The sequence below is a fragment of the Buceros rhinoceros genome, unplaced genomic scaffold (assembly GCF_000710305.1).
Source record: "Buceros rhinoceros silvestris isolate BGI_N320 unplaced genomic scaffold, ASM71030v1 scaffold16285, whole genome shotgun sequence".
Classification (NCBI taxonomy): Eukaryota; Metazoa; Chordata; class Aves; order Bucerotiformes; family Bucerotidae; genus Buceros; species Buceros rhinoceros.
Genome location: NW_010411286.1, coordinates 3,920 through 20,053, shown reverse-complemented (window position 1 = coordinate 20,053; position 16,134 = coordinate 3,920). Strand labels below are relative to the sequence as shown.

The 16,134-nt window shown below is 43.9% G+C and overlaps 1 protein-coding gene across 1 annotated transcript; it reads left to right on the top strand.

Moving 5' to 3' along the window:
* The first annotated feature begins 880 nt into the window (after window positions 1-880).
* Window positions 881-15,855, top strand: EOGT (EGF domain-specific O-linked N-acetylglucosamine (GlcNAc) transferase). The gene is made up of 15 exons (XM_010135964.1): window positions 881-1,090; window positions 1,991-2,091; window positions 2,629-2,737; window positions 2,823-2,917; window positions 4,001-4,105; window positions 5,215-5,321; window positions 6,453-6,556; window positions 8,693-8,785; window positions 9,508-9,579; window positions 10,102-10,188; window positions 11,130-11,198; window positions 12,327-12,388; window positions 14,001-14,120; window positions 15,238-15,340; window positions 15,709-15,855. The coding sequence occupies exons 1-15, from the start codon at window positions 881-883 to the stop codon at window positions 15,853-15,855; spliced, it is 1,584 nt and encodes a 527-aa protein (XP_010134266.1).
* The last annotated feature ends 279 nt before the right edge of the window (window positions 15,856-16,134 follow it).

Sequence of the window (16,134 nt, the reverse complement as noted above, 5' to 3'; positions counted from 1 at the left end):
CACGACGCGTTTAACTCAGCTTTCCTCCCCCCACCCCTAGGTTTGTGCACGGGAAATCCACAGCCGTTCTCCTCGAACCAAACAGGTAAAACTACTTGTATCGCAGGAATATCGCTGAAGGCTCCCGGTGCAAGCAAACACGCAAATTTTGGCAAATTGTAATGCCAGGAAATTTTTTTTAGTTACAGGCCATCCTTTTTATTTTTTTTTTCTTGTGAAGTTTAATGGTTCAAAGCAGGGATGTTTGGTGAGAAGGCTGTGTTACCAGAGGGTATCCCGTCAGTTTTAGAGGATACAGGTAGGTGTGGGCCGGTAGTTCAGTGTGTAACTCAGTGTTCAGAGTTTCTCCGATGTGATAACTGCTAAAACCAGGCATCCTGAAATAGATCTAAGTTTGACCATTTATTTGTGATGCATAGTTTTCCTTCAGCTAATGATTAGTTTCTTCCAAAGTGGAGAATGTATTATACTTATTTTTAAACCGAGCTTCCTCCTCTTCTCACCCCTCCCCCCCTCCCCAAGACTTCTACATTTTCTTCCCACTGTCTGGATATTATGTGCTCTGTGCTTAGTTTCCACATTTGAGCTCCCGGGATCCTTTGGGATTTAGCTAAAGTAAACACACCCATTTTAGTTTGCCTGTGTGAGTTGGTAGTGTGTAATAACCCTCAGTGATTGATGACTCCAGGACAGTCCTGAGGTTGTCCAGTCTCATCGCTTCGTGGAAGTTTACTTCTCATCGGAAAAAGGAACCACCCCAGAGATACAAGTACAAATCCTTTGATGATATGACTGACTTTGGGTGAATATTGTCCTGTGCTGCGGGTATGATAAATGTCCTTTTTTGTGTCTTTTAAAAGTTCAAAACTCACAGGTTGCCATGTTCATGTTGCTTGTGTTTGGATTGCTACTGCAAGATGTTCTGGCTAATTCCCAAGCTGAAAATCTGAACGAATTCAAACGCGTCCCAGAAGCGCCGTTATATAGCTACGAAGCCATCAACTTGCCAGATGAGCATATTCCCTACTTTCTGCACAATAATCAGCATCTTGCTGGCATCTGTAAGCAGGACTCTCGCTGCCCGTATAAAGTAGGTTTGGTTTCGTTTGTTTGTGGTGTTGGGGTGGGTTGTTCTTGGAGTTACAGCGGTTACAGCTGGTGATGGATTGGTCTCTGCCAGTTAGTTGGTTCCACTGGGAATTGGAATTGGTGCTTCTGAAATCGTTCTAGGGGACTCTTCCTGAATCCAGTGCTGTCACAAAACTGGGTTTTTAATCTACTGTTTTGCACATTTTTTTATTCCCCTCTTTTAATTGTTCCAGATCTGAAATGATGATCTCGATCTGAATGACTTTTGCGTGTGTGAAAGGTGTTTGAGCAAAGTGCAGTTGGTAGTTTCCAGGCTCGTGATTTTCAGCATGTTGTAGTGCTTCTGTGGCTCTGCCAAGAGTACGGGGACACTGATGAAATGCTGATTTCATCTTACCCTGTGATGCACATAGCCTGAAGCAGGGACAGAGGACATGAGGATCTGGGCTGCAGTTCTAGTGTCTCTCGGGCTGGAGCTGCTCACAGAGCTGGGGGAGGGAGCTGTGTGCCCCCTTCTCTGGCTTCCACAGCGCTGCAGAAGCGAGTGTCTAGATGTGCCTGGGGAGCAGAGGTACACTCAGCCTGGAGCTTGGAGCACTGTGCTTTGTGTGAGCTCAGCTTCCTTGTCGGTACCTATCCAGGTTGTGAAAGCTTTGGAATCCTCTTTGCTGGGTCAGGAGAAGGGGCTGTCCTGGAACAGATGAGGACAGTCTTGCTGTCCATGGGTGTCCTCTCTGGAGCCTCTACTGTGCAGAAAGAATCCAGGTGTTCTTTCTGAAAACAGACCAAACCAAGAGCCTTTCGTGCAGGATTTGTTAGCAAGAGGTAGTTTATAAGCTCACAACTAACTTAGGTCCTTTCCCATTTTGCTGTCACATAACCCGGTTGTTCTGTGTTACAGAAATACTTGAAGGAACTAAAATCCTGCTGGGGTTATGAGAAGTCTTGCAAACCCGATCACAGGTTCAGTTACCCGGTGTGTGATTATGTTGAAGCTGGCTGGTAAGGCTCATTTAGATGTATGAAGTACGGTATAGTGCTTGTGTCAGCCGTGGGTTAACAAGACTGTGAGCTTTGGAGGTGAAAGGGTAGTTCTTTGCGGAGACGTGTGTGTATATATGTGAATGCATTTATACATAACGTACGTCGTTCTACGTGATTTTCAAGAATGTAACTTTTTAAGGAAGAAAATACAGTTTGAAATGCTTCCTGCCACAGTGTTGTCATTATTCGGATTTAGCCTTGAATTCAGATTCCTAAAATAACTCTGTATTTCCTTTCTTAGCTTTAAAAACAGAGGAAAAAATGTAAAAAAAAATTTATACCCTTTTACGGGAGAATAGCTTTAAATTTTCACTGATGTCTTCACTTATATGGAGCTGATAAGTTGTTTCCTGTTTCATATCTTAAATGACAATAAAGACTGTCTGGCTTTTCTGCTCATTTTCAGTGAAAAAATAAGTCATTTTTAAAAGTTATTACTAGAATTGAGTGAAGGACCTTAATTTTTTTTTCCTCTTTCTTGCCTTTGTAACTCAGGGCAAGCGACATTGAGACAGCCCAGCAGATATTCTGGAAACAAGCTGACTTTGGTTACGTTCGAGAGAGGCTCAGTGAAATGAAAACCCACTGCAAGCCTGCTGCACCAGTAGGTATTTCTGACACAGAGGAGGCTTTTCACTTGCTTTTAAATGTGATTTTTGTTACTGATGAAATCCTACTTTTCTTAACAGGGAGATTCATCTCTGAGCTGTTCTCGGTACCTCCAGCATTGCAGAGCAACAAACTTGTACATTGACTTACGAACCGTCAAGAGGAACCACGACAGGTCTCTGATTTGCTTATGTGATGGTAAAGCCAAGGGATGGCAGGGAAAGGACTCGGAATGTGTTGAGTGTTGCTGGTTGCTTGTTGCCGTGGGCTTTACTGCTGGTCAGGGCCTTGTTGCTGAAGTCCTGGTGAGACCCGCACCTCCTGATTGCTGTCAGCAGTACGGGCTGTTTAAAAAACTAAGCTCTGTTTTGTGCAGCGATGATTGAAATCTGTCCTTCTGGTGAACAAGAGGAAGACTTTCCTATGTCTTCAGTCCCATCCTGTCTTGATCAGGTGATGTTTGGTATGAGGCAGCTAGAAGGCCATTCCTGTGCTGGTGCCTTTATACCAGAACCGGGAATCGCATTTTCAGATCAGTGAGGCTGAAGAGAGACCTGAACCTGGATCTCCTACCTCCCAAATTAAAATGCTGCATGTTGGAAAACTGGGTTAAAAAGCCATACCAGTGTTGCTGGCATCGACCATTCTTTTTATTCTGCCTGATTTTTGAAGACAGTGTCTTGGACATGTGACTTGAAAAGAGCTGGTTCGTGATTGAGACACTGATACCTTCGCGGTGGGTTTTGTCATCTTCTGAGCCTGTCCTAAAAGCTAATTTAGACAGTGCTTTGAGTTGGCAATTTGTTTTCATGAAACCTGTTCTCACACCTCAGTCTTCGTATGGTGTATAAAATTCTTGGACTACAAACTGGGTTGTGAAATCTGAGGTGAATTTCAGTGAGAAATTGCTATTAAAACCAACCAACCAAAAATCCCCCAACTCATGATGCTCCTGTGAGTAATCACACAGCGAAATCTAATTAAATTGCTCTCTTGGGTGTGTGAAAACGATTCCTAAAATCTTTCTGGGTGGATTAGTGCCATTTTCTAAATTGATGTGTAGGACACCGCTACCTTTATTTAGGAATTGTGGGAAATGCATGATTTACGCTGACAAAAACACCGAGGTTTTAAATATCTGTGAAGAACTTTGCTGGATTGAGACTAACTAGAGCTGGCTTGAGTACGTAACCGAGACTGCAGTGCACTTGTAGCACTGTTGCACAAAAGCTGATAGACTTTTACTAATTTGCATTAGATTCAAAGAAGACTTTCTGCAGAAGGGAGAAATTGGAGGTCACTGCACCCTCAACGTTCAGGCGTTTTTGGCTGAAGGTCAACGCAAGAGCCCTCTGCAGTCTTGGTAAGAATCACTCGTCCGGGCTGCTTCCCACTTCACTTACTGATCCTTCCGTAATTTTTTTTTTCATTGGCATTAACAGTGTTGGGGATTTCATCCTGAGAAAATAGTTGCTCCTTTCTTAGGTCGAGAGTTCATATTCGGTAAATCTGGTAATTAAATATACGCAGAATGTTCTGAACTATGTGTTGGCAGCAAAAGATCTCAAAATGTCTCGTAGTTTTAAGTTCTCACCTTCAGATGTTTCCTGGACAAGATGTGCCTCATCTGCTTGTAGGAGACAGTTGTTTTGTGTGAAATGCCTTGAAGTTTGCACTCATATTTTGGTTCACACAGTCCTCGGTGATGTTGGGGCCCGTGCAGCGCCTGACCGGGGCATTTATTCGTACGGGGTTCCCAGGGAGCCTGTGTCTGCAGTGGGAAATGGGCAGGCCTGCAGGCGGAGTGGGCTGTGCGGAGGGTGCTGTGTGGCAGCTGGGTAAGTAGCCCCGGGGTATGTTAGCTCTGCAAAGCTGCCTTCCCAGTTGACTGAGGAAACATGAAGGGACTGCAGCCATTAAGGTCCATATCAGAATGAATTTTTAAGCTTTTCTCATGATTTCATTTTTTTTCCCTCATTTTTCATTGATGGTTGATTTCAGTTAAGAACAGCTGCAGAGGAAGGAGAGACTTTTCCTCTCTACCTATTGTCATGTCAGCTGCTCATCCTTGTTCAGATCCGGGACTAATAAATATTGCATCAACATTCGTTATTCTGACCAAGGCATGCAGATCTTGCTGAAGTGTCTCTAGCAATGTAGATCAAGTTGGATAGACCCACAGATCCACAGGCTCTGAGGCCCTTTGTTCCCTCTCTGCTGCCTTGATTTGTAGATCAAAGGTGCTGTTCACTCCTGAGATCAAAGGCGCTGTTTAACCTCTTGAAGCTCCTAACCTGAAGGACCTTCCATTGCGATTTCAGATCACTGTAATTGTCAGACTCTATCAGTTTTCAGCAGTCCTGCTAAATCGAGTGGACTGGATGAACAGTTCCTAAATCTTCGATGTAGGAAGTACATTTGTTTTAAGCGTGTTAATGACAAAGCGTGTGCTATGTGATTGAATCTTTGCAGGTTTGCAGAACTCCAGACATTTACTGCGTTAGACTTCAGGCCCCTGGAAGATGAGAAGTGTGATGTTGTTATTGAAAAGCCAACATACTTCATGAAATTAGATGCAGGTAACTGGCATCCTTAGGTTATTCTTGCCCATCTACATGATGCCTTTGTGACTGTCATTCAAAGAGGGGCAGCAGCAAAGCACCTTCAGGAACCAGCCAGTGGCCTCACAGTTTAAGTTCACCAATCTTTTTGTTAGGTAGCGTATTTTGCATGCAGATGTGAATGGAAGAAGGTGTTCAGGTTCTAGACATACAAACATGCTGCTGTGGGCTTCGCTGTGGGTTACGCTGGGGTCTTTGCCTGCTGTGTTCTGACCCTGTGATATGCTGCAACTTAAACTGAATTACCCCTCTTCCCCCACGGGCCAGTAGCTTACGTGTCATTGCAGGCCCCTGAACAGCTGCCATGCAGGAGTTGCTGTGCTGTCAGTCTGTACCTTTGAGCAGGGTGCTCTGACTGTGGCTCAGGAGGTGATTTTGTCCAGACCCTGTTTTAGGGCAGCTGGGGGAGAATTGCTGGTGGAGCAGACCGGGAAGCATGGCAGCTCTTTTTGATCAGGCGCTTAGAAACGGGCTGCGTGCACGTGGTTCCAAAACAGGGACCTGTCTTCACTAGCCAGGGCACCAGACTGCGTTACCTCCTTCGTTTCATGGTAGCTTTTACGTGCCATGATCTTACAGTATTACCTTAAGAAACCAAGAATGAACAGGAATGCTCCGAGAAGAAAAACCTGAGGAATTACTTGGGCTTTGGCCCGTGTGCAAGTTCGAGTTCTGTCTTGTCTTGCAGACAGAGCTTCCCTTAACCCCCAAAAGCAGCACTAAGATCAGTGCCAAAGGCCTGTTCTTCACGTTTCCTCCAGGTCTAACTAGCTGTTGTTAAAGCAGTAGTTTCTTTTGAGTACCTCACTGTAATGAGAAATAGCACCTGAAACGTATCTTTTTTTTATGTTGTCTTTTGGCTGCTCTTCTAATTGCTCTGAACTTTTTAAAAATATATTTTACTTCAGTTTTCATACCTTGATTCCTTCCCTTTAAAGGTTTGGTTTTTTAGGGTGTGTAAGAAGCATTCAGTCAGAAGCAGGGGAAAAGTAATAGAAGATGCAGGGTACTACTAAGGGAAAAATGCACGAACCAATGAAAAGTGGCAAAGGTGACATAGTACTTCAGTAACAATTCTTTCTTTCCCAGGTGTTAACATGTACCATCACTTCTGCGATTTCGTCAACCTTTATATTACGCAGCATATCAATAACTCCTTCAGCACTGATGTCAACATAGTCATGTGGGACACTGTAAGTCCGCTGCGCTTGTGACCGGTTTGTAATGGGTTGTGTTTCTGCTTTATGGAGACTCTGGAGCTTTTAGCAGCCCATTCTTAGCATCTTTGTGGGCTTAGCCATGTGGAATAGGGAGGTTTTGGTTCCCCTTAATACAGGTGCATGAACAAGAGGGAACAGATTTTCTACCATAAACCACGTGCTGTTTGAACACTGCTCCGTAGCTCATCCTTTGCTAGAACGTAATTATGCCTTTTTTTTTTGGTGTGACCTCAAAAATAACATGATCTGTGTTTCTAATATGTAGCATTTGAACATTTCATGCTGTTTTCTGTACTTTTTTCTTTCAAATATCGAAGTAGCCTTACTCAAAACTGTTTCTTCTACACTTAGAAACAAATGCAGCCTTGCATCTGTCTAAACCAGTAGTGTGCAGCCTGTAATAAAGAAAACAACTAAATGAAATCCTTTTTGTGTATATATATGCATAAAAATCAAAACAGAGTCTAACAGTTAACTCTTTTAAATAGCCTCCTACAGTTACTGACCTCTTGAAATGCCATGATGACATCTAAAACAAGTTTTTAAGTGGGGCTGAGTTGTAACCGTGGCTGTGTTTAAGAGTAATGTTAGTTTGACTGGCCAGTACTTAAGTTGTGTAGGAGAGTGTTGAGCTATATAACAAAGAACTAGGCCATCTGTAATATGCTGGGTAACGTCTATAACCAGGTCCAGAAATCACAGGGTTCTTGACTGTGATACTGTCCCACACCTGCCTTGTCCTCATAAAATACTGGGTTTTCTTGCTGCGTATTTACTGCTGGGACAACTAATACTCGGTAGAGAGCTGCAATATACCCTGCTTGCTCTTCAGTGAGAAAACTCTCTGGCTACAAGAGAGCTTTTTTCTAGGTCTCTTACATTTCAAAAGCTAAAATAATGGCACCGGCCAGATGAGGAAGCTCTCGAGATGTAATGTGGGACCTGTTAATGCAGCTCTGGCTTTCTGAAAAGATCAGATGTGTCACACAGCATTGTAAATGCCTTAGGAAAGCAACTCTTCATCTTCTATCGCGTTGCTGAATCAAACAATTATTTCAAAAGTACCATTCAAAGTACTATCACAACAGTACTATCATTTTAAATGAGTCTTAACTGCCGTCTGCTCGGGTTCATGACCATGTACAACCAGTTGATGGCACCAGCCAACTGCTGATGAACTATCTGTGCTGACCGAAAGATGGATTTGAGCTTATTAGCCATTCTCTTTTGTACCTTGATGTAATTAGATTTGGCCATACTTTCTAGCTTCTGTAGGATCTGTTCCTGTTAAGCAGCAATGCCCTTAGATGGAGGTTAAACAAAGCAGAAAATGAGGAGCTGATGCGCTGGGTGATTTTTTTGCAGACTCTCCCTGCACATGCAGGAGAGCAATGTTTATAAAGCACTTTTAAGGAGAGTGGTTGGGGTTAGAAAATAGTACTTTCAGCTTTATCTCCAAGGTCTCTACTTCTAAACTGGAAGAGCAGTTCCTGTAACACAGAAGATAGTATGGATTGTAAAATCCGTTAAAACTTAATGGCAGATGAAGGGGAAGGGAGCACCTCTTCAACTGAAGGAAATCTGGCACCCTTTCACTAGATCTCTGCTCTCTTCTGCAGCCGTTCGTAGTCTAACTCTCAAGTTTCTTGTTGAGAATGTTTCCACGCAACTCTCCAAGCAGCCCGAACCAACGCCAGATTTGAAAGGAAGCTTTAAGTGAGAATCCGCACCAGGGCTACTGAGGTCGTGTTTAGGGGCATTTAGAGAGCAAGAGATGATGTGTTCTGTGGTCTCTGGGGAAAGTAGTAGGTACTCCTTGCTCCTCACTCAGAAGGTCTAATCTGCTACTGAAGAACTTGTCTAGGTTGTTGGTTTATAGTTAATTTTTAATAAAAGAGTTCTATCTGACAGTTAATTTGAGTTAATTGCCGCTGTAAACGCAGAGTTTGATGTTCTGTAATGTCTGTGTTCTGTGCTGGGCTGTCTTGGGTGCCGTGGTGGTGATGTGCATATTAACTGTGTATTAACGGAACGTGTAAATCATGAGGAGAGTTTTTCTGTGCATTCATGTAATCGATTGTGCTCTTGTGTTTCTGCCTTTCCTCGTAGAGCTCGTATGGCTATGGTGACCTGTTCAGTGAGACGTGGAAGGCATTTACTGACTACGAAATAATACACTTGAAAACCTTCGACTCTAAAAGGGTGCGGAATTTTGTATTTTGTTTTAATTCATAGTCACTAGGTAGCAAATACAGCAGCTTGTGCTTGTGGATAGGAAAGTATGTTATGCATGTTTAATTGATGTAATATGAGTATTCCAGCTTACAAACAAGAGGCAGAGCTGTAACCTAATTCTGTGACATGTCTATGCTTTATATAGATGGACCTACCTTTTGTGTCTTGCCAGAGATGGTATTTATATATTGGTTTCGTTCCTGTAGGACCCACTCCTGAAGTTGAGGGTTTTCAAAGTGGCTTTCTAAGTCTTCCACTTCTTACTGGGGTGTTTCTCTTCCTCTGCAACTGTTAACATACCTGCTGCTTATCATGAAAAAAACTTGTACTCCCACCAAAAAAGTACCCATTCATTGAGAGCTCATTTTATTCTCTTCAATCCCTTAAAGCCTATCCTAAACTCTCTACTCTAACAGCTTTTCTTTTACTCAGTCCATGTTTGTTCTGTTTTGGAGGTGCTTTTTTTACCTCTTTCCATACTTGCATCTCTAGCATCCTAAGCGAGAGCTCTTTCGAGATCAGGATTGTCTTTGTTCTATTCATTTGCACAGTCCAGGAAGTGAGGGTGTTCTTGACAGGGGAGCGTGTAATTGCTCCCTCATTATAGGCAGTGATGCCGCTGAATGAGCAGGGGATGTGCCAGCAGGAGTTAGCAGTGCAGTGGAACTTCTTGTGATCTTCCTTCACAGGTATGCTTCAAGGAAGCAGTCTTCTCGTTACTGCCTCGAATGCGATACGGCTTGTTCTATAACACACCATTGGTGAGTCCACCGTGTTAGCCAGACGCCTGTGTGTCAGAATAAAACCCGAGCTAATGAATCTCTGGGATATCTAGCTGAGTTACCATGGCATGTGCTGCACGGAAGGTCTGCACAGCTCCAAAGGAAATGATCTTCCCTAAAGATTAGAGTTTTGAAGATAAGCTGGTTAATAGTAACTGGTTGTGTGTGACCTCCTGTGTCACAGCTCAGGAGATACGTATTCTGCCTCTTTATTGGGGGGGCACTGTGAACCCACTGGTATTTTTGCTGAGCACAGGAGCTTGTCCACTGACAGGCTTTCCCAAGGGTATTAGCTCATGGGTTCAGGCTGCAACACGGTACAGAGCGTTAAGATTTCTTCCAAAATGGAAGTGCTGCTTGTGCTGCAGTGAATAGCAACATGTTTAGTGCGGAGCATGGTGCCAGGCTTTTGTTCCACAATATTGGCAAAAGCCCGATGACAAAGAGAGGTTTTTTGAGCAAAATAACTTTTGGTATTAACGATTGCATTTTTAATTTCAGATCTCTGGCTGTCACGGTACAGGGCTATTTAGGGCATTTTCTCAGCATGTGTTACACAGATTAAATATCACGCAAGAAGGACCCAAGGTACGGTAACTGAATAATAAAATTGTAATACGGAGCTGATGGCTCTTACCAGAGAAGCAGCGTTAGCAAGCTAGACCCCAGGGGCAATAAGGACATAGATCTAGTGCGGTTTTTGTCCTTATCTGGGGTGCTGGGACTCTTTTCCAGTACGTCAGCATGTTCCACAAAGGCTTTCAGCAAACGTTTGTGTGTGTTCGTGAAAGTTGTCTCTGTTCTTTGTGCTCAAGGCCTCTGTGTCCTTCCTAGTTAAGCAAGACACGTGGCACACAGGCTCTTCTGGAGCATGCTGAGAAGGTGCTGTCCCTGGGTCCGGCAGAGGGGACCCACTGAGCAAAGCAGTTGTACGCACTGGGAGTTTTTGCAGTGGCTGCATTGATGGATACGGCAGTTCTGGGCTCCTTGAAGGATTTGCTCGAGAGCAGCCTACGTGTTATCGCAGAGGGGCTCACATTCAAACGCTGCACAGTTATGCTTCTCCTGCTGACACTAATGGGAGTCATGCGGTTAAATCTCTTTATTTCACTTGGAACACTTACCCCTGTGAGTCCAATTAATTTAAAGAGGTAAAAGGAGGAACTGTTATAAAAGTAAAATATTTTTTCCAAGGATCTTGTGTACAAGCCGTCCTGCAAGCTGCTTTCCCGCTCCCCAAAACTGCCATGTAATGTGTAACACAAAGGCTCTTTTGTACAGAATAAAATAAATCTTTCAGAAAATGTTTTAGTCTTTGTTAGTAGTCAAACTTCCACAAAGTTTTCAACGCTTTTAATTTGCTGGAAAACACAACACGAATTTTAAGGTGGTTACATCATCTCTTACATGAGGAAGGAACATACTTAGTTGCTCACATAATTACCAAAAGTAGATATGGAAGTGATTGCTTTATTTTGTGATCTGAGATCTGCCTCAGAGCTAATCCACTGCTGCCTCTTTCTTTTTAGGATGGGAAAATTCGAGTCACGATACTTGCACGCAGTACAGATTACCGGAAAATCCTAAACCAGAATGAGGTGTGGTCCTTTTTACTTTTCAGAACAAATTTATCACAGGTTAAATTTTGCTCATTGAATTGATGGGTTTTTTTTTATTTCACGTTCAGCCAAGACATTTCTCTGCTGACAAATCTCGCACAAATATGTTCAGTGCTGATATTAATTTTCTTCTAATCTGTCTTCTGGCCAGTCTCCATTTCTCTGCACCAGACACGGAACCTTGCTGCCCTTTTTAAATAGCCAGTGGAGGGCTACAGGTGTAATACTGAAAGTATTTCATCTTACACCAGAGCTTCTGATAAAATTAAATTATTTCTCTTTCAGATTATGTTTTATTTTTACCATCTCCAGTGTTGAAGGCTCTAACAAAACCCTTTGTAATGCTTGAAAATTAAAATTCATAAGCTATTGTGTTTGAGGATGTGCATTCAAAACTGAATGAATTTTCCTATTGATTCATGATTTCATATCACTCAACTTAGTGGCCTTACAGTGTAGCTTCTCTTGCAGTAAAATGATAATATCTGATAATACCTTCTTAGGTGTTAGTGCCCAGCAGAAATGAATTGGCATTATCATCCCCATTTACGTAGGGAGAAAGTGAGGCTTGTTCGATGCAGTAGCTCAGTGGCAGAACACCGCAGATGGCTGCATCTGTGCTGAGCTGCCCACAGCGTGTGCCTGCGCTGCTACGTGTAGTAGTAACCTGGTTTCACCCCTCACGTGAGGAGGAATCTGACCTATAAGGTATTTTTGAAAATCCTGCTAGCCGCCCATTTGCTTCGTCAAGTGTTGGAGTATCTTTAAAATCCAACCACATCTTCCCACTGTTCCCAGCAAAACTGCTGCCAATTTGAGTGGTTTAGGACTGGGTTCTGGCTCATGTAGAAGTCAGCAGTAGCCTCTGTGAGAGGGCAGGAGATCTGAGTCTCCTCTCCAGGGGTTGCTCTGCCAGCAATAACAGGTGTATCTTGGGGAGGCACGAAAGGCGGGGAACTGCTCCTGTATGTGGCGGGGACAGTGTGTTCTGTCTCACTCATAGTAATTCTCTGGTGGGGAGGAGGAGTGTGTCAAATGATGGAGAGTGAGGGCAGGAACTAACTGAAGGACAGCACCAAATAATTGTCATCTTATTTTCCTCCTTAGCTTGTGAATGCTTTGAAAACTGTATCGACGTTGGAGGTCAAAGTGGTAGACTACAAATACAAGTACGTAAGTTGGTAGAAGAAACTAGATCTCCTGCTGCCTGTGGCTGGTGAAAGCTGTTGGTAGGCAAAGCTCCATGTGCCTCTCTGTCTAACCTGTGCAAAATCCAGAACTGGTAAGGAAGGAGGAGCGTTACTGAGCGAGTTAAGTTATGATGTGCTACTTAGGAAAGGATCTCTAGAGTTAGTAGGCTCAGGTTGAAGCTACTACATGATGAGCAAGTTTTGAAATCACTTTTCTTTCTGTTTCCTCTTCCCTCCCAAAACGGCTGTGTTCCCATCACCCTTCTGGATTTGCGAATGCTCTGCAGTAGCTGTGGGTCCACAGGGAGCTCTCTGGTGTGAAACTAGTGTCCTCTTTTATATGACTCTTAGTTTAGTATTGAGGAGTAACTCAGCTTTGCTGCTCCAGTGTCCCCTGAAGACACCACCTGAGATCCACTTGTGGTACCCAGGTGTAGCAGACGCTACGCTAGTAAGAAATGGCATGAATGAAAAGTCCATAGTTGGTGTACACCTGGGACAAATGGCAGCAGCTCGCATCTACCCAGTGGTGCTGTCATGGATCATGCAGGAAGAGTGGGAAAGTGAAGCAGCAGCGAGAGATCCGTGTTTTGATCAAAGCAGAGGCAGCGTGAGGAAGCTGAGTTGCTTTCAATTCTCCTGAAAATGAAAGCGCTCGAGCAGTCTAACAATAGAAAAGAGGGTGGGAACCCTAGAGAGGGCATCCAGATCATCCCACTTGAAGGCAGGACCAAGCAGTACTTCTGCAGCTGCTGCGTTTGTTGAAACTGTTTGTGGTACCGTTCACTCTTACAGATTTCTGAGGCTATCCTGCAGTGTCACTGTCAGCAGTTAGGAGGTTTTCCTGATCTCTGCCCATATAGGAGTCTAAGTAGTTTAAAATTACTTGTTGCGGTTCAAGCTAGTTTTTTCCTACTCTCTTGCAAATAGTCAGAGGGAATGTTATTCTTTTCCTCTTTACTGTACAAATTGTTCACACCCAAATGAAGCCTGTTGTAACTTCCCTTTCCAGCTGTCTCTCTTCTTGTGCCCTTAAGTATCTTTGGCCCAGTCTGTGTGCTCAGGAAGCACGTGGTTATTTAAAGAGGATGCTCTGTTCGGAGCTTACAGTCAAAGGAGAGGGTGACAGTTCCAGGAGCTGAAAAAAGCCTGGTGTCCTTATTTGTGCTTGATGCCCTCCCACTGCGTAAGTGCAGGTTGGAAATCCGCACCTTTAGGTGGGATTTGTGTACTTCTACATTACGTCGAAAACAGTTTAGGTCCTTGATGTTAATTTTTTTTTTTTGAAGGAGGAGATTTTTTTTTTTTTAATGCAAGTAAAAAATCCCCAAACTTACAAAAACTTCAACTTGTTAAAAAAATGAGAGTTTTGGAACAGGCTGCTGAAGTTTTGAAACCTGTCTGCGTTTCTTTTAATTCCATGCTGAGTTATTGCTGGCTGCAGCATTTGTGATGCTTGGTATTGTTCCTTGAAAAATCAATTCTCTCTTTCAGTATTCCCTTAAGTTAATTTTGTGCTTTCCACACGCAACTAATTCTTGCTGAGATGGAGGGACATGCCAGATCACCAGGCTTCTTGTGTCGTCTGCAGGGAAATGGAGTTTTCAGAGCAATTGAGAATTACCCACAACTCTGATATATTCATTGGGATGCACGGAGCTGGACTGACCCATTTGCTTTTTCTACCAGACTGGGCTGTTGTTTTTGAACTGTAAGTCTCTTTCTATCTTTCCCCTCATACACCACAACTGCTAATGGCTGAGATTTTATATTTGCTTTTTCTACCAGACTGGGCTGTTGTTTTTGAACTGTAAGTCTCTTTCTATCTTTCCCCTCATACACCACAACTGCTAATGTTTGAGATTTTACGGAATTTTGGTGACCCAGGTGAATTGATTATATAAGGTGCATGTCCAGGCTGTTAAAGACCCCCCTGAGGGTTATTTATGTTCTGGTTTCTGTGCACAGGACATGAACACCAGCTTGCTGGCCAAGCTTAGCTAAGTGTCATTCTGTTTTACCTAGATTTCTCTTGTAGCTTCCTTTTAAACGTATTTTCATAGAATCACCAAATGATTTGGGTTAGAAGGGACCTTCAAAGCTCACCCAGTCCAACCCCCCTGCAGTGAGCAGGGACATCTGCACGCAGAGCAGGTTGCTGAGAGCCCCAAGGTCCGACCTGACCGGAATGGTTCCAGGGATGGGGCTTCTACTCCTCTCTGGGCAACCTGGGCCAGTGTTTCACTGCCTTCAGTGTGGAAGATGTCTTCCTTCTCCCTAGTCTGAATCTGCCTCTTTTTGTTCAAAACCATCACCCCTTGTCCTGTTGCGATAGGCCCTGCTAAAAAGACTGTCCCCATCCTTCTTCTAGGCCCCCTTTAAGTACTGAAGAGCCACACTAAGGTCTTGCCAGAGCCTTCTCCTCTCCCGGCTGAAACCCCCTGCTCTCTCAGCCTGTCCTCGCAGCAGAGGGGTTCCAGCCCTCAGATCATTTTTGTGGCCAGATGTTGTCACAAAGCATGGTTGTTGATAGACACTCCGGTTCAGTAGAACCGAGCAGAAACACTCTGCGCGTCTCAGAAGAGCACTGAGTTCTCCACCCTGGGAAATTCTGCGGGGGGAAGGCTGCGGAGCTGGTGCTTTGCAGCATAATCTCAGCTCGGGAGCGTTTTGTCCAGTCTGCAGATGAGCTCAGAAAGCCGTGGCCAGGAGCTGCTGCGGCAGGGCAGGGGGGTGCCTGATGTGCAGCCGTGCCTCCAGCTGCCTCCTAGGCCACATCTTAACTGCCGCGTGACTTAAGACCGTTCGGCCCTTCTGCCTGCCCCTAGATACAACTGCGAAGACGAACGTTGTTACCTGGACCTGGCGAGGCTGAGGGGCATTCACTACCTCACCTGGCGGAAGAGGAATAAAGTGTTCCCTCAGGATCAGGTAATGGTTCCGCTGCTGGAAGGGTGGCTGCCCCGACCTGAAGCATTTAAATGTGACTTCTTTTCCCCAGGTTCTGATACTCGAAATAGGGTTTTCCTTCTTTAGACCAAATTAACTTCTCCGTTGTGAGTGAGGAATCACTTGGTATTAATGGTGGAGGGAGGAGGAGGAGTGAAATCCATTGGCCGTTGATCTAAGCCTTCTATGGCATCGCTGTTATGCAGTTACTTTGCTGATTCTTGTGTCTCGGAGCAGAGAAGCGGATCAGAAATAATAAATTAAAATGGCAGATGCTCATTTTTTTTCTTGGTTTTTGAATGGAAGATGTGGGTGTTTTCTGTCTAAAAGGCCTCATTTCATTTTTCTAGGGACACCACCCAACACTGGGAGAACATCCAAAATTTACGAACTACTCCTTTGATGTGGAAGAATTTATGTACATGGTGCTTCTGGCTGCAAATCATGTTTCACAGCATTCCAAGTGGCCGTTTAGGGTAAAACATGATGAATTCTGAATTAGACTTCTGCCTGAAAGATTACTTTTAGATAATGCTCTGTAAAAATATTGTAACAACATAAACCAAAATGCTGGTGTGAAACACGTAAACCTCTGCGAGGGAAATAACCTGTTGTTAACGTTTCCGGCCACTCCGTGGCACCATACCTGATCTTTCTAGTCCTGCTCTTCAATTCCGGGAGTTTTCCTTCTGTAAAAAGACTATTTTTTTCAGAACTCCTTCTGGTTTTTTTGCACTGTTTTTTTGCATCCCAAATTCTGAAATACTTGTCTTTGT